At 46.8% G+C, this 25,695-nt stretch overlaps 1 protein-coding gene across 3 annotated transcripts; it reads left to right on the top strand.

Annotated features, from left to right (window-relative positions):
* The first annotated feature begins 32 nt into the window (after nucleotides 1-32).
* On the top strand, nucleotides 33-25,695 carry arhgef3l (Rho guanine nucleotide exchange factor (GEF) 3, like). Of its 3 annotated transcripts, none has more exons than XM_036973632.2 (14): nucleotides 33-576; nucleotides 2,156-2,207; nucleotides 4,074-4,130; nucleotides 5,146-5,205; nucleotides 7,512-7,619; nucleotides 13,137-13,295; nucleotides 14,874-14,936; nucleotides 15,280-15,376; nucleotides 15,483-15,559; nucleotides 16,124-16,177; nucleotides 16,323-16,526; nucleotides 16,737-16,907; nucleotides 21,566-21,758; nucleotides 24,871-25,695. In XM_036973632.2, the coding sequence occupies exons 1-14, from the start codon at nucleotides 533-535 to the stop codon at nucleotides 25,122-25,124; spliced, it is 1,593 nt and encodes a 530-aa protein (XP_036829527.2). In that variant the 5' UTR covers nucleotides 33-532; the 3' UTR covers nucleotides 25,125-25,695. The 3 variants fall into 3 exon arrangements, with proteins under 3 accessions (XP_036829527.2, XP_036829528.2, XP_090041711.1); XM_090185585.1 differs by having other exon boundaries at nucleotides 386-576; nucleotides 4,074-4,270; XM_036973633.2 differs by lacking the exon at nucleotides 4,074-4,130 and having other exon boundaries at nucleotides 291-576.

Below are 25,695 nucleotides of genomic sequence, written 5' to 3'. Positions count from 1 at the left end.
CCTCCCCTTCTGTTTGGCACATACTGACCTCTAACCAGGCTAGGGGAACCAATATGATGCTGCTTTGTTCATGTTGTCAAAGCCTTTATCAGGTCGTGAACTAGGCCAACTGGCTCACTTCCTGTATCTGACAACACTGTCATGGCTTCTAGGATCGGTATTTCTGATGCATTTCATTGACCAGTCATCTGTACAGTGTGAGTCAGTAGCGTTAACAGGGTTCAGTTGTCTGAGCCTCGTGTTAGAAACCGAACACAGCGGATACATGAAGATGTTCTGTCAGAGGATGTGGTTTTGGTACGAGAGAGCAAGGGGAAGAGAGGGGGAGGAAGGGAGGAGTCTGTTCTCTCTCTCTCTCTCTCTCTCGCCGTCTCTGGGAAGAACCAGAATAGATGAGCGACAGGTGAGCGTATTGGAAGCAGGAGAGGACTGAGGTTAGGATCCAGTTGTTGTTTTAACTTGTGTTTTAGAGTGTCTTGGGAGGATGGTCTGTGTGTTGGAGACAATGCTTTGATGAGAGAGAAAGCGAGGGATGATGGAGAGAGATGAGACTGAAGGCTACACTCGGACTTCCTGGTATGTTCTCTTGTTTCCCCTCACTGAGCTCTCTCTTTCCTCTCTCACCCTACTCAATGTCATACATAGCATTGTTACGAGGTTTTGCCTGCTGGGGTTATTAAAATGGACCTTGTTCCAATATCTCAAATGCCTATCCTACTTCCTTGGTCTTACTGACTATTGAAGATGGACCAGACACATTTACTTTTTCATGTCAGAGTCTATTAGAGATACAACAAGGAAGAAGTGAGAGGAGGGCTGCATGTTAGTAGTATTGGGACGAGGCCCTGGAGGACGGCTGCATGTTATTAGTGTTGGGACGAGGCCCTGGAGGAGGGCTGCATGTTAGTAGTATTGGGACGAGGCCCTGGAGGAGGGCTGCATGTTATTAGTATTGGGACGGGGCCCTGGAGGAGGGCTGCATGTTAGTAGTATTGGGACGGGGCCCTGGAGGAGGGCTGCATGTTAGTAGTATTGGGACGAGGCCCTGGAGGAGGGCTGCATGTTATTAGTATTGGGACGGGGCCCTGGAGGAGGGCTGCATGTTAGTAGTGTTGGGACGAGGCCCTGGAGGAGGGCTGCATGTTAGTAGTATTGGGACGAGGCCCTGGAGGAGGGCTGCATGTTAGTAGTATTGGGACGGGGCCCTGGAGGAGGGCTGCATGTTAGTAGTATTGGGACGAGGCCCTGGAGGAGGGCTGCATGTTATTAGTATTGGGACGGGGCCCTGGAGGAGGGCTGCATGTTAGTAGTATTGGGACGAGGCCCTGGAGGAGGGCTGCATGTTATTAGTATTGGGACGGGGCCCTGGAGGAGGGCTGCATGTTAGTAGTATTGGGACGGGGCCCTGGAGGAGGGCTGCATGTTATTAGTGTTGGGACGAGGCCCTGGAGGAGGGCTGCATGTTAGTAGTATTGGGACGAGGCCCTGGAGGAGGGCTGCATGTTATTAGTATTGGGACGGTGCCCTGGAGGAGGGCTGCATGTTAGTAGTATTGGGACGGGGCCCTGGAGGAGGGCTGCATGTTAGTAGTATTGGGACGAGGCCCTGGAGGAGGGCTGCATGTTATTAGTATTGGGACGGGGCCCTGGAGGAGGGCTGCATGTTATTAGTATTGGGACGAGGCCCTGGAGGAGGGCTGCATGTTATTAGTATTGGGACGGGGCCCTGGAGGAGGGCTGCATGTTATTAGTATTGGGACGAGGCCCTGGAGGAGGGCTGCCTGTTATTAGTATTGGGACGGGGCCCTGGAGGAGGGCTGCATGTTATTAGTATTGGGACGAGGCCCTGGAGGAGGGCTGCATGTTATTAGTATTGGGACGGGGCCCTGGAGGAGGGCTGCATGTTATTAGTATTGGGACGGGGCCCTGGAGGAGGGCTGCATGTTATTAGTATTGGGACGAGGCCCTGGAGGAGGGCTGCCTGTTATTAGTATTGGGACGAGGCCTGGGGTTCGTCTAAAGGTGTAGGTAGTTTCCTGGTTTTGCTTCTCACTGCGCTTTCTGTCTTCTGCTCTAATGACCATATTAACAATGACGTACACGTTTAACATCATTCTGCCTCTTGTCTTTCTGTGTCTGTTTGATGTGTTTTGTAGGTCTGATATACAAAGGGTTACCCACTCCACCAGCCCACCAGACCATGCAGGAGTAAGTTTATCGTTGTTGCTTACCTCTAATGTGAGCAGGACATTCATCAGGGGGACCCCCCCCCCCCCCCCCCCCCCCCATCATAATCAGAACCAAGTATAGTAATAAATAGTCTACAAGGAGAAATACCTTTTAGAAGGCTTTCCTCTTGGCGTCGGAAAGAACAATTAGCGCTTTTCAAACTCATTTCCTGCTAAATCCACACAATTTTTTTGTCATGGGGCAGAGAGAGATTTGTTGTTGCAGCTTTTGAAGCTAAATATCCTGCAATTTCTACACATTTTGCCACGCGGCAGAGAACTTTTAAAGAAGTTTTAAAGCTTAAAGAACAGTACATTTACGTTATTAAAAAAAGTACTGTGGATACCACTATCCCTGTGAGGCTCCCATACCCATGTTGCCCAGGGTTAAGAACAGAAATAGCAGGTTAATTATATTGTATTATACACTGTAATCTTATTCCACGGATCCCTTGGCCAAAAGTTCTTTCATCTGCTGTTAGTAATATTCATTCCAGTGGTCATTTGTGCTATGATGCTATTTTTGGTTTATTTTTTACCATTTTAATTGAAAACAATCACAGTCAGGTACTTCATAGTTATCACAGTCAGGTACTTCATAGTTATTTATCACAGTCAGGTACTTCATAGTTATCACAGTCAGGTACTTCATAGTTATCACAGTCAGGTACTTCATAGTTATCACAGTCAGGTACTTCATAGTTATCACAGTCAGGTACTTCATAGTTATCACAGTCAGGTACTTCATAGTTATCACAGTCAGGTACTTCATAGTTATTTATCACAGTCAGGTACTTCATAGTTATTTATCACAGTCAGTTGCTTCATAGTTATCACAGTCAGGTACTTCATAGTTATTTATCACAGTCAGGTACTTCATAGTTAGTTATCACAGTCAGGTACTTCATAGTTATCACAGTCAGGTACTTCATAGTTATCACAGTCAGGTACTTCATAGTTATTTATCACAGTCAGGTACTTCATAGTTATTTATCACAGTCAGGTACTTCATAGTTATTTATCACAGTCAGGTACTTCATAGTTATTTATCACAGTCAGGTACTTCATAGTTATTTATCACAGTCAGGTACTTCATAGTTATTTATCACAGTCAGGTACTTCATAGTTATTTATCACAGTCAGGTACTTCATAGTTATTTATCACAGTCAGGTACTTCATAGTTATTTATCACAGTCAGGTACTTCATAGTTATTTATCACAGTCAGGTACTTCATAGTTATTTATCACAGTCAGGTACTTCATAGTTATCACAGTCAGGTACTTCATAGTTATTTATCACAGTCAGGTACTTCATAGTTATTTATCACAGTCAGTTACTTCATAGTTATTTATCACAGTCAGGTACTTCATAGTTATCACAGTCAGGTACTTCATAGTTATCACAGTCAGGTACTTCATAGTTATCACAGTCAGGTACTTCATAGTTATCACAGTCAGGTACTTCATAGTTATTTATCACAGTCAGGTACTTCATAGTTATCTATCACAGTCAGGTACTTCATAGTTATTTATCACAGTCAGGTACTTCATAGTTATTTATCACAGTCAGGTACTTCATAGTTATTTATCACAGTCAGTTACTTCATAGTTATCTCAGTCAGGTACTTCATAGTTATCAGTCAGGTACTTCATAGTTATCACAGTCAGGTACTTCATAGTTATCACAGTCAGTTACTTCATAGTTATCACAGTCAGGTACTTCATTGTTATTTATCACAGTCAGGTACTTCATAGTTATCAGAAATGATTTGATATTGATATACTAACCACTGAGAACCCCTGATTGGTCTCTGTCTATCACTAAGTTAGTTTGTGTCTGTGTAGAAAAAGAGGAAGCAGGATCCAGGTTCTGAGACCATCGTCAGAATCACAGAGGACAGAGTGAGTGATATGACACACACACACACACACACACACACACACACACACACACACACACACACACACACACACACACACACACACACACACACACACAGGATCCAGGTTCTGAGACCATCGTCAGAATCACAGAGGACAGAGTGAGTGATATGCCGCCTCAGAAACCTATCTACATCTTGCTCTCTATCTCTGTTATACACTTCCCGGCTCTCTCTTTTCCTCTCGCTGTTTCTCTCTCTCCTTCTCTTCATCAATCTCTTTCTCGCTCTCTGTCTGTTGTAGCGGAAACTGAGCGTCGCCTCGGCAGCCACAGACTCGAACAGAGACAGAAACCTCAGCAGAACAGGCTGTTGAGACAGAAACACTGAACACTCTGTTCATCTCTGTCTCTACTGAAATGTGTTTTCCTCTCCTCATCGCCGATAGCTGAACGGACAGGATTATGTTTTCATTATGGTGCTCACACACACACACACACACACACACACACACACACACACACACACACACACACACACACCACATTTCTCAGTCTAGACACACTAGTGTTGCATTTTTAAAAATTTTAAAATAACTTTTAATAGTAAAATATGTGAATAGTCCAGTCACTAATATTAAATAGATTGTGTTTCAGTCACTAGCAGCTGTAGTAGACGTGGTAACTAAGTGTTACCGGCAGCCATTTCAGATTTGACTCGACTCCTCTTCCTCTTCTAGAGACTCGCACAGGAAACAGGAACTGAGCCTGCAACAATATCTTCTGTCTCTGTCCCTAGGCCATCTCTCTCTCGCCATCTCTCCTCTTTCTGTCTCTATCTCCCTCTATCTCATTGATTGATTGATATTATATATATGTATATAATTATATTCTGGTATCTGACTTTGCTCGTTCTGATATTTCTTAATTTATTTATATCTATTTTCTGGTTTAACCATCTTGCTGCATGTGTACGTGACCAGTAAACTTTGATTTTGACTGACTTCATTCTCTTCTGTGATTGGTTATTTCTGGCAGGATGACGAGGATGATGAGGATGATGACGATATGACGTCAGACCTGATGAAGGACTCTGAGGTGTGTGTGCTGTATGACGTGTCAACCATAGGGAGGTGTAGTCTAACGGCTAGGGGATGACGTCAACCATGGGGAGGTGTAGTCTAACGACTAAGGGGGATGATGTCAACCATGGGGAGGTGTAGTCTAATGGCTAGGGGTATGACGTCAACCATGGGGAGGTGTAGTCTAACGGCTAGGGGGATGACGTCAACCATGTGTAGGTGTAGTCTAACTGCTAAGGGGGGATGACGTCAACCGTGGGGAGGTGTAGTCTAACGGGATGACGTCAACCATGGGGAGGTGTAGTCTAACGGGATGACGTCAACCATGGGGAGGTGTAGTCTAACGGGATGACGTCAACCGTGGGGAGGTGTAGTCTAACGACTAAGGGGGATGACGTCAACCGTGGGGAGGTGTAGTCTAACGACTAAGGGGGGATGACGTCAACCATGGGGAGGTGTAGTCTAACGACTAAGGGGGGATGACGTCAACCATGGGGAGGTGTAGGTGTAGTCTAACGGCTAAGGGGGATGACGTCAACCGTGGGGAGGTGTAGTCTAACGACTAAGGGGGGATGATGTCAACCATAGGGAGGTGTAGTCTAATGGCTAAGGGGGATGACGTCAACCATGGGGAGGTGTAGTCTAACGGCTAAGGGGATGATGTCAACCATGGGGAGGTGTAGTCTAATGGCTAAGGGGGATGACGTCAACCATGGGGAGGTGTAGTCTAACGGCTAAGGGGATGATGTCAACCGTGGGGAGGTGTAGTCTAATGGCTAAGGGGGATGACGTCAACCATGGGGAGGTGTAGTCTAACGGCTAAGGGGATGATGTCAACCATGTGGAGGTGTAGTCCAAGGGCTAGGGGGATGACGTCAACCATGGGGAGGTGTAGTCTAATGGGGATGACGTCAACCATGGGGAGGTGTAGGTGTAGTCTAACGGCTAAGGGGATGATGTCAACCATGGGGAGGTGTAGTCTAATGGCTAAGGGGGATGACGTCAACCATGGGGAGGTGTAGTCTAACGGCTAAGGGGATGATGTCAACCATGTGGAGGTGTAGTCTAACGGCTAGGGGGATGACGTCAACCATGGGGAGGTGTAGTCTAATGGGGATGACGTCAACCATGGGGAGGTGTAGGTGTAGTCTAACGGCTAAGGGGATGATGTCAACCATGGGGAGGTGTAGTCTAATGGCTAAGGGGGATGATGTCAACCATGGGGAGGTGTAGTCTAATGGCTAAGGGGGATGATGTCAACCATGGGGAGGTGTAGTCTAATGGCTAAGGGGGATGATGTCAACCATGGGGAGGTGTAGTCTAACGGCTAAGGGGATGATGTCAACCATGGGGAGGTGTAGTGTAGCGGCTAAGGGGATGATGTCAACCGTGGGGAGGTGTAGTCTAACGGCTAGGGGGATGACGTCAACCATGGGGAGGTGTAGTCTAACGGCTAGGGGGATGACGTCAACCATGGGGAGGTGTAGTCTAACGACTAAGGGGATGTTCCATGTCTCTGAGGTACTGTATGTTCAACGTCTCTGAAGTACTGTATGTTCCACGTCTCTGAGGTACTGTATGTTCCGTGTCTCTGAGGTACTGTATGTTCCATGTCTCTGAGGTACTGTATGTTCCGTGTCTCTGAAGTACTGTATGTTCCGTGTCTCTGAGGTACTGTATGTTCCATGTCTCTGAAGTACTGTATGTTCCGTGTCTCTGAGGTACTGTATGTTCCATGTCTCTGAGGTACTGTATGTTCCATGTCTCTGAGGTACTGTATGTTCCATGTCTCTGAGGTACTGTATGTTCCATGTCTCTGAAGTACTGTATGTTCCGTGTCTCTGAGGTACTGTATGTTCCGTGTCTCTGAGGTACTGTATGTTCCGTGTCTCTGAGGTACTGTATGTTCCGTGTCTCTGAGGTACTGTATGTTCCGTGTCTCTGAGGTACTGTATGTTCCGTGTCTCTGAGGTACTGTATGTTCCGTGTCTCTGAGGTACTGTATGTTCCACGTCTCTGAGGTACTGTATGTTCCACGTCTCTGAGGTACTGTATGTTCCGTGTCTCTGAGGTACTGTATGTTCCGTGTCTCTGAGGTACTGTATGTTCCGTGTCTCTGAGGTACTGTATGTTCCGTGTCTCTGAGGTACTGTATGTTCCGTGTCTCTGAGGTACTGTATGTTCCGTGTCTCTGAGGTACTGTATGTTCCGTGTCTCTGAGGTACTGTATGTTCCGTGTCTCTGAGGTACTGTATGTTCCACGTCTCTGAGGTACTGTATGTTCCATGTCTCTGAGGTACTGTATGTTCCGTGTATCTGCAGGAGCCCAGTAATAAAAGGGTTAAGCCGGTGGGTAAAGGGGGAGGAGTCACAGGCATCATCACCCCAGTCAAAACACCTGCCCTGAAACGCCTGGGAAAGAGCATAACGGTAACACACACACACACAGAGAGAACACACACGCACAGAGAGAACACACACGCACAGAGAGAACACACACGCACAGAGAGAACACACACGCACAGAGAGAACACACACGCACAGAGAGAACACACACGCACAGAGAGAACACACACGCACAGAGAGAACACACACGCACAGAGAGAACACACACGCACAGAGAGAACACACACGCACAGAGAGAACACACACGCACGCACAGAGAGAACACACACGCACGCACAGAGAGAACACACACGCACGCACAGAGAGAACACACACGCACGCACAGAGAGAACACACGCACGCACAGAGAGAACACACGCACGCACAGAGAGAACACACGCACGCACAGAGAGAACACACGCACGCACAGAGAGAACACACGCACGCACAGAGAGAACACACGCACGCACAGAGAGAACACACGCACGCACAGAGAGAACACGCACGCACAGAGAGAACACGCACGCACAGAGAGAACACGCACGCACAGAGAGAACACGCACGCACAGAGAGAACACGCACGCACAGAGAGAACACGCACGCGCACACACACACACACACACACACACACACACACAGACAGAGAGAACACGCACGCACACACTCACACAGAGAGAGAACGCACACACACACACACACACACACAGAGAACACATGCACACACACAGAGAACACACACGCACACACACAGAGAGAACACACACGCGAATACACACACACACAGAGAGAACACAAACGCACAGAGAGCACATGAATACAATGGCTGAATCCAAGATGGCGTAGCAGTCAGACGTCTTTTGTCTTCGTCTTGTCGTGTCCCATGTTTATATCTTTTTTTCTTCACATACCTTTTAAAATATTTTTCTTAACCTCAAATTCAACATACTCTCCTGCAATCCGCCTCACCCAATGTGGTATGGATCTGCTATTTTCTTTACCTCAGAACCGGAACCCTCAACAGAAGCTAGCCAGCTAACTAGCTACTGCTAGTGGTCATCAGCTAACCTTTAGCCCGGACAACTCTTGCCAGTCTGCACAGTGCGATTCAAACCAGAGCAAATCAGACGTATTTTTTTTTTCTCCATATCTCCGGATTCCTACGGCAGGCTCTGAACCTTATCACCTGGATCTACGCAGCTAGCAAGCTGCTATTAGAGTGGCCTCTCCTGGCTAACGTCTCTGTCCTGAAGCAAGAACCAATTAGCCTGGAGCTAGCCTTTGCTTGGCCCATCTCCCGGCTAGCGAAAGAGGTCCATCAACCACTCCTTGGGCTACAATACCTATTTTGCCAATTTTCCTGGACCCCATGTACTGTCGACATGGAGCCCCGCCGACTGGACTACCGACGTAAATCGCCCGGGGGGGGTTTTCAGCTGGCTCCTCCGTCGCGACATCCCCTGAATGTCCATCTGCTAGCCTGCTAGCCGCGGCCCACTAGCTTTCTAGAGCATATCAAACTGTTAGCTGAAGAGGCCCATCAGACAAAGTCTTTGGCCACTATACCTGTTTTACCAATTGGCCTGGACCCTTTTACTACACAGAGCCCTGCTGATCCATGACGACTGGTCTGCCGACGTAACCGCATGAGGGGGCTACAACAGACTTCTTCAGTCGCGACGTCCTTCTAAGGCCTATCTGCTAGCCTGATATCCCCGGCCCGCTAGCTGTCTGAATCGCCGTGTCTCCAGCCCGTCCAGCGACTCATTGGACCCTATGATCACTTGGCTACGCATGCCTCTCCCTCATGTCAATATGCCTTGTCCATTGCTGTTCTGGTTAGTGTTTATTGGCTTATTTCACTGTAGAGCCTCTAGCTCTGCTCATTATACCTTATCCAACCTATTAGTTCCACCACCCACACATGCGATGACAACGCCTGGTTTCAATGATGTTTCTAGAGACAATATCTCTCTCATCATCACTCAATGCCTAGGTTTACCTCCACTGTATTCACATCCTACCTTACCTTTGTCTGTACATTATGCCTCAAATCTATTCTACTGTGAAACCTCCTTTTACTCTCTGTTCCAAACGCACTAGATGACCAGTTCTTAAAGCCTTTAACCGTACCCTTATCCTACTCCTCCTCTGTTCCTCTGGTGATGTAGAGGTTAATACAGGCCCTGCAGTTCCTAGTTCCACTCCCATTCCCCAGGCGCTATCTTTTGATGACTTCTGTAACCGTAATAGCCTTGGTTTCCTGCATGTTAACATTAGAAGCCTCCTCCCTAAGTTTGTTTTATTCTGCTTTAGCACATTCTGCCAATCCGGATGTCCTAGCCGTGTCTGAATCCTGGCTTAGGAAGACCAACAAAAATTTCCATCCCTAACTATAACATTTTCCGACAAGATAGAACTGCCAAAGGGGGCGGAGTTGCAATCTACTGCAGAGATAGAACTCTGCAGGCTGTCTTACTCTCCAGGTCTGTGCTCAAACAATTTGATCTTCTACTTTTAAAATCCACCTTTCTAGAAACAAGTCTCTCAACGTTTCCGCTTGCTATAAACCACCTTCTGCCCCCAGCTGTGCCACGGACACCATATGTGAATTGATTGCCCCCCATCTATCTTCAGAGCTCGTGCTGTTAGGCGACCTAAACTGGGACATGCGTCACATCCCGGCCATCCTACAATCTAAGCTTGATGCCCTCAATCACACACAAATGATCAATGAACCTACCAGGTACAACCCCAAATCTGTAAACATGGCCACCCTCATAGATATCGTCCTGACCAACCTGCCCTCCAAATATACCTCTGCTGTCTTCAACCAGGATCTCAGCGATCATTGCCTCATTTCCTGCATCCATAATGGGTCTGCGGTCAAACGACCACCCCTCATCACTGTCAAACGCTCCCTAAAACACATCAGCGAGCAGGCCTTTCTAATCGACCTGGCCCGGGTATCCTGGAAGGATATTGACCTCATTCCGTAAGTAGAGGATGCCTGGTTATTCTTTAAAAGTGCTTTCCTCACCATCTTAAATAAGCATGCTCCATTCAGAAATGTAGAACCAGGAACAGATACAGCCCTTGGTTCACTCCGGACCTGACTGCCCTTGACCAGCACAAAAACATCCTGTGGCGTTCTGCATTAGCATCAAATAGCCCCCGTGATATGCAACTTTTCAGGAAAGTTAGGAACCAATATACACAGGCAGTTAGGGAAGCAAAGGCTAGCTTTTTGAAACAGAAATTTGCGTCCTGTAGCACAAATTAAAGTAAAGTCCATGGACTTTGCAGCTGCCCACTGCACTGAAGCTAGGAAACACTGTCACCACCGATAAATCCGCGATAATTGAGAATTTCAATAAGCATTTTTCTACGGCTGGCCATGCTTTCCACCTGGCTACCCCTACCCCAGTCAACAGCCCTGTACCCCCCACAGCAACTTGCCTAAGCCTCCCCCATTTCTCCTTCACCCAAATCCAGATAGCTGATATTCTGAAAGAGCTGCAAAATCTGGACCCCTACAAATCAGCTGGGCTAGACAATCTGGACCCTCTCTTTCTAAAATGATCAGCCGAAATTGTTGCAACCCCTATTACTAGCATGTTCAACCTCTCTTTTGTATCGTCTGAGATCCCTAAAGATTAGAAAGCTGTCACGGTCATCCCCCTCTTCAAAGGGGGAGACACTCTAGATCCAAACTGCTACAGACCTATATCTATCATACCCTGCCTTTCTAAGGTCTTCAAAAGCCAAGTTAACAAACCAATCACCGACCATTTCGAATCTCACCGTACCTTCTCCGCTATGCAATCTGGTTTCAAAGCTGGTCATGGGTGCACCTCAGCCACGCTCAAGGTCCTAAACAATATCATCGATAAGAGACAATACTGTGCAGCTGTATTCATCGACCTGGCCAAGGCTTTCGACTCTGTCAATCTCCACATTCTTATCAACAGACTCAACAGCCTTGGTTTCTCAAATGACTGCCTGGGCTGGTTCACCAACTACTTCTCAGATAGAGTTCAGTGTGTCAAATCGGAGGGCCTGTTGTCCGGACATCTGTCAGTCTCTTTGGGGGTAACACAGGGTTCAATTCTCAGGCCGACTCTTTTCTCTGTATACATCAATGATGTCGCTCTTGCTGCTGGTGATTCTCTGATCCACCTCTACGCAGACGACACTGTTCTGTATACTTCTGGCCCTTCTTTGGACACTGTGTTAACTAACCTCCAGACGAGCTTCAATGCCACTCTCCTTCCGTGGCCTCCAACTGCTCTTAAATGCAAGTAAAACATTTAGTTTGCTCTTCAATCGATCGCTGCCCACACCCTCCCGCCCGACTAGCATCACTACTCTGGACGGTTCTGACTTAGAATATGTGGACAACTACAAATACCTAGGTGTCTGGTTAGACTGTAAACTCTCCTTCCAGACTCACAATAAACATCTCCAATCCAAAATTAAATCTAGAATTGGCTTCCTATTTCGCAACAAAGCATCCTTCACTCATGCTGCCAAACATATCCTTGTAAAACTGACTATCCTACCGATCCTTGACTTTGGCGATGTCATTTACAAAATAGCCTCCAACACGCTGCTCAAAAAATTGGATGCAGTCTATCACAGTGCCATCCGTTTTGTCACCAAAGCCCCATATACTACCCACCACTGCGGCCTGTATGCTCTCATTGGCTGGCCCTCGCTTCATATTCTTCGCCAAACCCACTGGCTCCAGGTCATCTTTAAGTCTTTGCTAGGTAAAGCCCCACCTTATCTCAGCTCACTGGTCACCATAGCAGCACCCACCCGTAGCACGCGCTCCAGCAGGTATATCTCACTGGTCATCCCCAAAGCCAACACCCCCTTTGGCCGCCTTTCCTTCCAGTTCTCTGCTGCCAAATGACTGGAACAAATTGTAAAAATCACTGAAGCTGGAGACTTATATCTCCCTCACTAACTTTAAGCATCAGCTGCCAGAGCATCTTACCAATCACTGTACCTGTACACAGCCCATCTGTAAATAGCCCCTCCAACTACCTCATCCCCATACTGTTATTTATTTTATTTATTGTGCTCCTTTGCACCCCAGTATCTCTACTTGTACATTCATATTCTGCACATCTATCACTCCAGTGTTAATGCCATTTTGTAATTATTTCGCCTCTATGGCCTATTTATTCCCTAATTTTACTACATTTGCACTCACTGTATATAGACTTTTTCTATTGTGTTATTGACTGTATGTTTGTTTATTCCATGTGTAACTCTGTGTCGTTGTATGTGTCAAACTGCTTTGCTTTATCTTGGCCAGGTCGCAGTTGTAAATGAGAACTTGTTCTCAACTAGCCTACCTGGTTAAATAAAAAAAACAAAAAACACACACACTCTCTTACACATAAGTATACACACGCGCAACCTTCCAGACTAGCATTGGGGAAGTCTGCTCTGGTACACCAGAGATTGAGGAAACTAAATTCTAAATGTCTAAATTCAAATATGTGTAATATGAATGTCTCATCTCTTAGTGTGTGTGTGTCTCTCTCCCCTCAGAGGTCCATCAGTTTCCGGACAGAGGCACGACCTTTGCCCCCTGCTCCTATTCGCTCGCGGCAGAAGGCCTCGTCGTTCCCGCGGCGACGCAGTAGCCAATGCTGGAGTGACACAGTGGACAGTCACGACCTCACGGCCAAGGAGATCAAACGACAAGAGGTCAGGGGTTTAGTCTTACAGGGGTTTAGTCTTACAGGGGTTTAGTCTTACAGGGGTTTAGTCTTACAGGGGTTGGAGGTCAGGGGTTGGAGGTCAGGGGTTGGAGGTCAGGGGTTGGAGGTCAGGGGTTGGAGGTCAGGGGTTGGAGGTCAGGGGTTAGTCTTACAGGGGTTAGTCTTACAGGGGTTGGGGGTCAGGGGTTGGAGGTCAGGGGTTCCAATTATTTCTCCTTCCTCCCAAAGTGTGCACTCGTTATCTTCCCTTCACTGTTTTGAAAGGAAACAAAAGTAAACTGCTTTAAGAAACAAGGTGGTGAGAATTCCACTAGTCTGTGTCTACACCAATCCACTAGTCCGTGTCTACACCAATCCACTAGTCCGTGTCTACACCAATCCACTAGTCCGTGTCTACACCAATCCACTAGTCCGTGTCTACACCAATCCACTAGTCCGTGTCTACACCAATCCACTAGTCCGTGTCTACACCAATCCACTAGTCCGTGTCTACACCAATCCACTAGTCCGTGTCTACACCAATCCACTAGTCCGTGTCTACACCAATCCACTAGTCCGTGTCTACACCAATCCACTAGTCCGTGTCTACACCAATCCACTAGTCCGTGTCTACACCAATCCACTAGTCCGTGTCTACACCAATCCAATGCCTTTAGGTTTGTAGGAAGTAGTGAACACTATTAGGTTTGTAGGAAGTAGTGAACACTTTGGGAGAAGGGAGATAATGTTGGGATGCACTCGGGGAGGCAGTTAGGAGCTTGGGATGTGGTTGTAGACTTGTTTATGACGTTGCATCAGGTCAAGTGGTCTCATATGGTAGTTGTGGAGAGCTACAGGCCAGTGTGTGCATGTTTTGTTCCAGCACAACACTAACAAACACGTCTGAGTAATCTAACCCAGGCCTGGGGCTGTGGTGTGGTACAGGGTAGTAGAGACTGTACAGTGTCCTGTCTGGGTGGGGCATCAGTTGCGGTTTCATTTCCTGTTAAAGGCCTCTGCCGGGTGAGATGAATGAGGAAGTGAGCTGGTAGAACTTCCTGTTTCAGAAATTCTAACTGATCAACTGTGGTACCTCTGTGTGCCTGTTTCTGTGGAAGTGTGTGTGTTTTTGCATTTTTTTTGTGATGAGGTGTTTTGGTTTTCAGTGAACGATGGTTGTGTAGGCTTAAACAGAATCTACAGTCTAGTAACCCATGAGGCTTAAACAGAATCTACAGTCTAGTAACCCATGAGGCTTAAACAGAATCTACAGTCTAGTAACCCATGAGGCTTAAACAGAATCTACAGTCTAGTAACCCATGAGGCTTAAACAGAATCTACAGTCTAGTAACCCACGAGGCTGGTGTCCCCTCTCATGTAGAAGTCAGTGCTCAATAAATAAACTCTATGTCTCTCTCGCTCTCTCTCTCTGTCTCTCTCTCTGTGTCTCTCTCGCTCTCTCTCTCTCTCTCTCTCTCTCTCTCTGTGTCTCTCTCGCTCTCTCTCTCTCTCTCTCTCTCTCTTTCTCTCTTTCTCGCTCTCTCTCTCTCTCTCTCTCTCTCTCTCGGTGTCTCCCCTCTACTAGGTGATCTATGAGTTGACGGAGGGAGAGAGACAGCTGATCGAAGACCTCAGTCTGGTTAAAAAGGTACCTGTCAACTCTGTGGTGTTCCAGGTGTTCTAGGAACTAACTCTGTGGTGTTCCAGGTGTACTAGGAACTAACTCTGTGATGTTCCATGTGTTCTAGGAACTAACTATGTGGTGTTCCATGTGTTCTAGGAACTAACTCTGTGGTGTTCTAGGAACTAACTCTGTGGTGTTCCAGGAACTAACTCTGTGGTGTTCTAGGAACTAACTCTGTGGTGTTCTAGGAACTAACTCTGTGGTGTTCCAGGTGTTCTAGGAACTAACTCTGTGGTGTTCCAGGTGTTCTAGGAACCAACTCTGTGTTGTTCCAGGTATTCTAGGAACTAACTCTGTGGTGTTCCAGGTGTACTATGAGCCCATGCTGAAGTTGGACATCATGACCGAAAGTGAACTAGGGCAGATCTTTGGTACTCTGGACTCTCTCATACCTCTCCACGAAGGTAACCCACAATCCTCCTCTTTAAGGTCTCATTTCCTGTCTGTATTCAGATTGAAGGTGTATTTATCTGGATGGTTCTGTGTTTGTTTGCTCTGGTCTTGTTGTAGATCTCTTGGCTCGGCTGGAACGCCTGAGAGGATCAGAAAAGACTGTTGGGGCAGTTGGAGTAACACTCTTCAATTGGGTGAGAAACCGTCACCATGGAAACTGAGGACTGAAAGAGAAGAGGGAGAAGGGAATGCACTTTGTGAACCATGTCTTCATCCCTCCCTCCCTCCCTCTCTCCCTCCCTCCCTCCCTCCCTCTGTCTCTCCCCCCCTCTATTTCTCCCTTCTCCTTATTTCTCTCTCCATCCCTCTCTCCCTCTGTCTCTCCCCCCTCTATTTCTCCCCTCTCCATCTCTCCCTCCCTCTATTTCTCCCTTCTCCTTATTTCCCTCTCCCCTCTGTCTCTCTCCCTATCTCTCCCTCCCTATGTCTCTCTCCCTATCTCTCCCTCCCTCTGTATCTCTCCCTACCTCTATTTCTCCCTTCTCCTTATTTCACTGTCCCCTCTGTCTCTCTCCCTATCTCTCCACTCTGTCTCTCTCCTTCTGTCTCTCTCCCTCTTTCTCTCTCCCTATTTCTCTCCGCCTCTATTTCTCCTCTCTCTCGCTCTATTTCTCTCTCCCAATCTCTCCCTCTCTCTCTTTGTCCCTCCCTCTCTTTCTCCCAATCTCCCTCTCTCTCTCTCTCTCTCTCTTTTATAGTTCCCCTGTCTAGAGGCGTATGTGACATATTGTTGTAACCAGGTGGAGGCTAAGGTGAGTGTTTCCTGTCAAGGTTTGTTTCTAGCCAGTTTTTACCTGTCACTGTCATCATATTAGGTATTATTCTATTTTGCTTAATCAGTTGGTGGATTGGTTAATTGATGCACTGATTGAAGGTTTATTGATTGTATTGATTAAGGCCCTGTTGGACATGAAGAAGCAGCAGAAACGAGTGGAGCAATTCCTTCGTCTGTGCCAGGAGTCGTCTTTTAGCAGGAAGTTGGACCTCTGGAACTTCTTGGACCTCCCTCGCAGCCGATTGGTCAAATACCCGCTGTTGCTACGGGAGATTCTGAAGAGCACGCCACCAGATCACCCCGATGAAGACACACTGCCTGACGCTGTGAGGATACACACACATTGACTGGTTGTTTCATTCATTTATTTATTGGCTGATTGATGGGTCGCCTGATTGATTAGTTGATACTCCCCCCCAGTTTGTCCAGTCCATCGTATCAGATATGGCCGTCATTGTAATTAAGAATTTGTTCTTAACTGACTTTCCTAGTTAAATAAATGTTAAATATATATATTTTTAAATGTCCCCCCCCAGTTGGAGTTGGTCCAGTCCATCGTATCAGAGGTGGACAGAAAGACCGGGGAGGCGGAGTGTCAGTTCTATAGGAGGGGCTTGGCTTACCTGGAGGAGGGCCAAAGGCTCCCTGAGATCCAGCTGTCACGATTCCTCTACTGCCACGGAGAGCTGAAGAACAACAAGGGACAGGTACTGTCTATCTTTCCTCGGGTCTCCACCGAATTAGGTAAATCCGCCTTCAGTTTTAATGTCCCCCATTTCTGGAATAACCTGCAGAACTCCCTGTGGCCGGGGCCTCCCGAGTGGCGCAGGGGTCTAAGACACTGCCACTAGGGATTCTGGGTTCGAGTCCAGGCTCTGTCGCAGCCGGCCGCGACCGGGAGACCAATGGGGCGTCATCGTCCGGCTTAGGGGGAGGGTTTGGACCGCAGGGATGTCCTTGTCCCATCACTCACTAGCTACTCCTGTGGCGGGCCGGGCGTAGTCCACGCTGACACGGTCGCCAGGTGTACAGTGTTTCCTCCGACACATTGGTGTGGCTGGCTTCCGGGTTAAGCAGGCATTGTGTCAAGAAGCAGAGAGGCTTGGTTGGGTCGTGTTTCAGAGGACGCACGGCTCTCAACCTTCGCCTCTCCCGAGTCCGTACGGAAGTTGCAGCGATGAGACAAGACTGTAACTACCAATTGGGGAGGAAACGGGGTAAAAAAAAAAAAAATATATATATATATATATATATATATATATATATATATATATATATATATATATATATATATATATATATATATATATACACACACAGTTGAAGCCGGAAGTTTACATACACCTTAGCGAAATACATTTCAACTCAGTTTTCACAATTCCTAGAATCCAATCCCAGTAAAAATTCCCTGTCTTAGGCCAGTTAGGATCACCACTTTATTTTAAGAATGTGAAATGTCAGAATAATAGTAGAGAGAATGATTTTGTTCAGCTTTTATTTCTTTGAGTTTGAGTTTGTGGAGTGGTTGAAAAACGGGTTTTAATGACTCCAACCTAAGTGTACAGTGCCTTGCAAAAGTATTCGGCCCCCTTGAACTTTGCGACCTTTTGCCACATTTCAGGCTTCAAACATAAAGATGTATTTTTTTGTGAAGAATCAACAACAAGTGGGACACAATCATGAAGTGGAATGACATTTATTGGATATTTCAAACTTTTTTAATAAATCAAAAACTGAAAAACTGGGCGTGCAAAATTATTCAGCCCCTTTACTTTCAGTGCAGCAAACTCTCTCCAGAAGTTCAGTGAGGATCTCTGAATGATCCAATGTTGACCTAAATGACTAATGATGATAAATACAATCCACCTGTGTGTAATCAAGTCTCCGTATAAATGCACCTGCACTGTGATAGTCTCAGAGGTCCGTTAAAAGCGCAGAGAGCATCATGAAGAACAAGGAACACACCAGGCAGGTCCGAGATACTGTTGTGAAGAAGTTTAAAGCCGGATTTGGATACAAAAAGATTTCCCAAGCTTTAAACATCCCAAGGAGCACTGTGCAAGCGATAATATTGAAATGGAAGGAGTATCAGACCACTGCAAATCTACCAAGACCTGGCCGTCCCTCTAAACTTTCCGCTCATACAAGGAGAAGACTGATCAGAGATGCAGCCAAGAGGCCCATGATCACTCTGGATGAACTGCAGAGATCTACAGCTGAGGTGGGAGACTCTGTCCATAGGACAACAATCAGTCGTGTAGTGCACAAATCTGGCCTTTATGGAAGAGTGGCAAGAAGAAAGCCATTTCTTAAAGATATCCATAAAAAGTGTTGTTTAAAGTTTGCCACAAGCCACCTGGGAGACACACCAAACATGTGGAAGAAGGTGCTCTGGTCAGATGAAACCAAAATTGAACTTTTTGGCAACAATGCAAAACGTTATGTTTGGCGTAAAAGCAACACAGCTCATCACTCTGAACACACCATCCCCACTGTCAAACATGGTGGTGGCAGCATCATGGTTTGGGCCTGCTTTTCTTCAGCAGGGACAGGGAAGATGGTTAAAATTGATGGGAAGATGGATGGAGCAAAATACAGGACCATTCTGGAAGAAAACCTGATGGAGTCTGCAAAAGACCTGAGACTGGGACGGAGATTTGTCTTCCAACAAGACACTGATCCAAAACATAAAGCAAAATCTACAATGGAATGGTTCAAAAATAAACATATCCAGGTGTTAGAATGGCCAAGTCAAAGTCCAGACCTGAATCCAATCGAGAATCTGTGGAAAGAACTGAAAACTGCTGTTCACAAATGCTCTCCATTCAACCTCACTGAGCTCGAGCTGTTTTGCAAGGAGGAATGGGAAAAAATGTCAGTCTCTCGATGTGCAAAACTGATAGAGACATACCCCAAGCGACTTACAGCTGTAATCGCAGCAAAAGGTGGCGCTACAAAGTATTAACTTAAGGGGGCTGAATAATTTTGCACGCCCAATTTTTCAGTTTTTGATTTGTTAAAAAAGTTTGAAATATCCAATAAATGTCGTTCCACTTCATGATTGTGTCCCACTTGTTGTTGATTCTTCACAAAAAAATACAGTTTTATATCTTTATGTTTGAAGCCTGAAATGTGGCAAAAGGTCGCAAAGTTCAAGGGGGCCGAATACTTTCGCAAGGCACTGTACGTAAACTTCCGACTGTGTGTATATTAATATAAAAATAACTCTGCGTCTTGAATCCCTGGAGCTGCAAGGGAAATAAAGGAGTCTAATGTTAAATGTATTTAATCAGGGTTCCCCTGATCAGGGTTCCCCCGATTAACGACCTGGTCTCAACGGGTTCCCCTGATCAACGACCCTGGTCTCAACGGGTTCCCCCGATTAACGACCTGGTCTCAACGGGTTCCCCTGATCAACGACCCTGGTCTCAACGGGTTCCCCCGATTAACGACCCTGGTCTCAACGGGTTCCCCTGATCAACGACCCTGGTCTCAACGGGTTCCCCTGATTAATGACCCTGGTCTCAACGGGATCCCCTGATTAACGACCCTGGTCTCAACGGGTTCCCCTGATTAACGACCCTGGTCTCAACGGGTTCCCCTGATTAACGTCCCTGGTCTCAACGGGTTCCCCTGATCAACGACCCTGGCCTCAACGGGTTCCCCAGATTATTGACCCTGGTCTCAACGGGTTCCCCTGATTAATGACCCTGGTCTCAACGGGATCCCCTGATTAACGACCCCGGTCTCAACGGGTTCCCCTGATTAACGACCCCGGTCTCAACGGGTTCCCCAGATTAACGACCCTGGTCTCAACGGGTTCCCCTGATTAACGACCCTGGTCTCAACGGGTTCCCCAGATTAACAACCCTGGTCTCAACGGGTTCCCCTGATCAACGACCCTGGTCTCAACGGGATCCCCTGATTAATGACCCTGGTCTCAACGGGATCCCCTGATTAACGACCCTGGTCTCAACGGGTTCCCCTGATTAACGACCCTGGTCTCAACGGGTTCCCCTGATTAACGACCCTGGTCTCAACGGGTTCCCCTGATTAAAACAATTCAGTTACGAAAATAAATCAAATGTTAGGTGGGTTGGAGCCAATGTTGTTTTATTTAACCTTTATTTAACCAGGCAAGTCAGTTAAGAACAAATTCTTAATTTCAATGGCGACCTAGGAACAGTGGATAAACTGCCTTGTTCAGGGGCAGAACGACAGATTTTTACGTTGTCAACTCGGGGGATTCCATGTAGAAACCTTTAGGTTACTGGCCCAACGCTCTAACCACTAGGCTACCTGCCTCCTCTAACCACTAGGCTACCTGCCTCCTCTAACCACTAGGCTACCTGCCTCCTCTAACCACTAGGCTACCTGCCTCCTCTAACCACTAGGCTACCTGCCTCCTCTAACCACTAGACTACCTGCCTCCTCTAACCACTAGGCTACCTCCCTCTAACCACCAGACTACCTGCCTCCTCTAACCACTAGGCTACCTGCCTCCTCTAACCACTAGGCTACCTGCCTCCTCTAACCACTAGGCTACCTGCCTCCTCTAACCACTAGGCTACCTGCCTCCTCTAACCACTAGGCTACCTGCCTCCTCTAACCACTAGACTACCTGCCTCCTCTAACCACTAGGCTACCTCCCTCTAACCACCAGACTACCTGCCTCCTCTAACCACTAGGCTACCTGCCTCCTCTAACCACTAGGCTACCTGCCTCCTCTAACCACTAGACTACCTGCCTCCTCTAACCACTAGACTACCTGCCTCCTCTAACCACTAGGCTACCTGCCTCTAACCACTAGGCTACCTGCCTCTAACCACTAGGCTACCTGCCTCCTCTAACCACTAGGCTACCTGCCTCCTCTAACCACTAGGCTACCTGCCTCCTCTAACCACTAGGCTACCTGCCTCTAACCACTAGGCTACCTGCCGCCCCAATTGTTTCTGAGGTTACTATTATACACAGTGCGTTCAGAAAGTATTCTGACCCCTTGACTTTTTCCACATTGTTACATTAGTCTTAATTTAAATTTGATTCAATTAATTGTTTTCCTCAGCAATCTACACACAATATCCCATAAGGACATCACAATACCCCATAATGACATCACAATACCCCATAATGACATCACAATACCCCATAATGACATCACAATACCCCATAATGACAAAGTGAAAACTACAATTTCTATATACCAGTTTTTGCTTTGTCATTATGGGTTATTGTGTGTAGATTGATGGGGAGGGAAAAAAACAATTTCATCAATTTTAGAATAAGGCTGTAATGTAACAAATTGTGTAAAAAGTCAAGGGGTCTGAATACTTTCTGAACGCATTGTATTTCCGTCCTCCTGTAGAAGCTCCATGTGTTCCTGTTTGAGCTGTGTCTGGTTCTGACCCGCTCGGTGGAGGACAAAGAAGGGGGTGTGGTCTTTCAGGTGTACCGCCAGCCCCTCCCCACCGCCACACTCCACCTAGAAGACCTACCTGATGGGGAGGGCGGCGGTGGAGGGGCCTTCAGGGGGGCCTTCACCAGCGGCAACGACAAAGGTATGGAGTGTTACTGACTGTTACTGACTGTTACTGACTTACTGACTGTTACTGAGTGTTACTGAGTGTTACTGACAGTTACTGACTGTTACTGACTGTTACTGAGTGTTACTGAGTGTTACTGAGTGTTACTGAGTGTTACTGAGTGTTACTGAGTGTTACTGACTGTTACTGACGGTTACTGACGGTTACTGACGGTTACTGACGGTTACTGAGTGTTACTGAGTGTTACTGACTATTACTAAGTGTTACTAAGTGTTACTGAGTGTTACTGAGTGTTACAGACTGTTACTGAGTGTTACTGACTATTACTAAGTGTTACTAAGTGTTACTGAGTGTTACTGAGTGTTACTGAGTGTTACTGAGTGTTACTGAGTGTTACTGTTACTGAGTCTTACTGACTATTACAGCCTGTTACTGACTGTTACTGACTGTTACTGACTGTTACTGACTGTTGCTGAGTGTTGCTGAGTGTTGCTGAGTGATGCTGAGTGTTGCTGAGTGTTGCTGAGTGATGCTGAGTGATGCTGAGTGATGCTGAGTGTTGCTGAGTGTTGCTGAGTGTTGCTGAGTGTTGCTGAGTGTTGCTGAGTGTTGCTGAGTGTTGCTGAGTGTTGCTGACTGTTACTGAGTGTTACTGATTGTTACTAACTGTTATTGTTACTGTGTGTTACTGGGTGTTACTGGGTGTTACTGGGTGTTACTGACGGTTACTGACGGTTACTGACTGTTACTGGCTGTTACTGACTGTTACTGGGTGCTACAGACTGTTACAGATTGTTACAGATTGTTACAGATTGTTACAGATTGTTACAGACTGTTAGACTGTTACAGACTGTTAGACTGTTACTGACTGTTACTAAGTGTTACTGAGTGTTACTGAGTGTTACAGACTGTTACAGACTGTTACAGACTGTTACGGACTGTTACGGACTGTTACGGACTGTTACGGACTGTTACGGACTGTTGCTGAGTTACTGTTGCTGAGTGTTACTGTTGCTGAGTGTTACTGTTGCTGAGTGTTACTGTTGCTGAGTGTTACTGTTGCTGAGTGTTGCTGAGTCTTAGACTGTTGCTCTGTTTTACCTAGTGTTACTGAGTGTTACTGAGTGTTACTGAGTGCTACAGACTGTTACTGAGTGTTACAGACTGTTACTGAGTGTTACAGACTGTTACTGAGTGTTACAGACTGTTACAGAGTGTTACAGAGTGTTACAGAGTGTTACAGAGTGTTACTGTGTTTTACCGAGTGTTGCAGAGTGTTACTGTGTTTTACCGAGTGTTGCAGAGTGTTACTGTGTTTTACCTAGTGTTGCAGAGTGTTACTGTGTTTTACCTAGTGTTACTGAGTGTTACTGTGTTTTACCTAGTGTTACCGAGTGTTACCGAGTGTTACCGAGTGTTACCGAGTGTTACCGAGTGTTACAAACAGTTACTGGCTGTTACTGAGTATTACAGACTGTTGCTGAGTGTTGCTGAGTGTTGCTGAGTGTTGCTGAGTGTTGCTGAGTGTTGCTGAGTGTTGCTGAGTGTTGCTGAGTGTTGCTGAGTGTTGCAGACTGTTGCAGACTGTTGCAGACTGTTGCAGACTGTTGCAGACTGTTGCAGACTGTTGCAGACTGTTGCAGACTGTTGCAGACTGTTGCAGACTGTTACTGACTTACTGAGTCTTACAGACTGTTGCTGTGTTTTACCTAGTGTTACTGACTGTTGCAGACTGTTGCAGACTGTTGCAGACTGTTGCAGACTGTTGCAGACTGTTGCTTACTGTTACTGACTTACTGAGTCTTACAGACTGTTGCTGTGTTTTACCTAGTGTTGCAGACTGTTGCAGACTGTTGCAGACTGTTGCAGACTGTTGCAGACTGTTGCAGACTGTTGCAGACTGTTGCAGACTGTTGCAGACTGTTGCAGACTGTTGCAGACTGTTACTTACTGTTACTGACTTACTGAGTCTTACAGACTTGCTGTGTTTTACGTAGTGTTACTGAGTGTTACTGTTGCTGAGTGTTACTGTTGCTGAGTGTTACTGTTGCTGAGTGTTACTGTTGCTGAGGGTTACTGTTGCTGAGTGTTACTGTTGCTGAGTGTTACTGTTGCTGAGTGTTACTGTTGCTGAGTGTTACTGTTGCTGAGTGTTACTGTTGCTGAGTGTTACTGTTGCTGAGTGTTACTGTTGCTGAGTGTTACTGTTGCTGAGTGTTACTGTTGCTGAGTGTTACTGTTGCTGAGTGTTGCTGTTGCTGAGTGTTGCTGTTGCTGAGTGTTGCTGTTGCTGAGTGTTGCTGTTGCTGAGTGTTGCTGTTGCTGAGTGTTGCTGTTGCTGAGTGTTGCTGTTGCTGAGTGTTGCTGTTGCTGAGTGTTGCTGTTGCTGAGTGTTGCTGTTGCTGAGTGTTGCTGTTGCTGAGTGTTGCTGTTGCTGAGTGTTGCTGTTGCTGAGTGTTGCTGTTGCTGAGTGTTGCTGTTGCTGAGTGTTGCTGTTGCTGAGTGTTGCTGTTGCTGAGTGTTGCTGTTGCTGAGTGTTGCCGTTGCTGAGTGTTGCCGTTGCTGAGTGTTGCCGTTGCTGAGTGTTGCCGTTGCTGAGTGTTGCCGTTGCTGAGTGTTGCCGTTGCTGAGTGTTGCCGTTGCTGAGTGTTGCCGTTGCTGAGTGTTGCCGTTGCTGAGTGTTGCCGTTGCTGAGTGTTGCCGTTGCTGAGTGTTGCCGTTGCTGAGTGTTGCCGTTGCTGAGTGTTGCCGTTGCTGAGTGTTGCCGTTGCTGAGTGTTGCCGTTGCTGAGTGTTGCCGTTGCTGAGTGTTGCCGTTGCTGAGTGTTGCCGTTGCTGAGTGTTGCCGTTGCTGAGTGTTGCCGTTGCTGAGTGTTGCCGTTGCTGAGTGTTGCCGAGTGTTGCCGAGTGTTGCCGAGTGTTGCCGAGTGTTGCCGAGTGTTGCCGAGTGTTGCCGAGTGTTGCCGAGTGTTGCCGAGTGTTGCCGAGTGTTGCCGAGTGTTGCCGAGTGTTACAGACTGTTAGACTATTACTGACTGTTACTGACTGTTACAGAGTGTTACAGACTGTTACTGGGTGTTACTGAGTGTCACTCTGTTACTGATCCTCATTCTCTCTCTGTCTGTCAGTACGTAACTGTCTCAGGGTGTCCAGTAGGGGGCGCTCCAAGGCCCAGTCTCACAGTCTCCAGGCCAACGACTCATTCAACAAGCAGCAGTGGATCTCCTGCCTGCGCCAGGCCATGGTCCAATCACGAGACAGGGACGCCCAGGTCAGCCAATCACCGCTGTCGTCCCGCCTCTCCCCAGACTTCGCCCTGTACCACATCGCAGAGCTGAGTCTGAGCTCAGACACCGAGATGGCAGACCAGAGCAGTCAATGACCGAGCAGAGTGATCCGTGACAGACAGACTAGACCAATCCAATCAAAGACTGATCAACTAATTGCTTAGCAATAGTCCCATGATGCATTTGGAGGTGGTAGTGATGTTAAACATGAAGGATGTGTACGCTGGTCAGTACAGTTTTATAAGGGGAGAGAGGGGGGTGGGTGATGTTATATTGGCTCGTAATGTAATGTGCCTTCTAGCCTGGGTGCCAGGCTGTTTGTGCTCTCTTGTCTCAACTCCTTATGGAATCGTCATGCAGAACAATGACCACGGAGATCTGGGACGAGGAGAACATACTTTGGGAGCTCTGGAGTCAATCAAGTTCCAAACGATTCCATCATCAGACGTCTTCTGGAATAGGATGTGATAATGCCTAGAGAACGGTCTTTGTGCCATATACATGTTTGAACTCCCTTGCGATGTTAGCTGTGATTATAGATCACATTGATAACCTGTACAGATTCAAGGCAATATTGATGAAAGTAAATGTTATGAGTGAAGTGGGTATTTTTAAATTTTTTTTATTTTATTTTACTTGTTGCTAATAAACTTAAATATCTATGAA

The sequence above is a fragment of the Oncorhynchus mykiss genome, chromosome 9 (genome assembly GCF_057628025.1).
Source record: "Oncorhynchus mykiss isolate SJ-2025 chromosome 9, ASM5762802v1, whole genome shotgun sequence".
In the NCBI taxonomy this organism is placed as follows: domain Eukaryota; kingdom Metazoa; phylum Chordata; class Actinopteri; order Salmoniformes; family Salmonidae; genus Oncorhynchus; species Oncorhynchus mykiss.
This window is presented reverse-complemented; position numbering and strand designations above follow the sequence as displayed.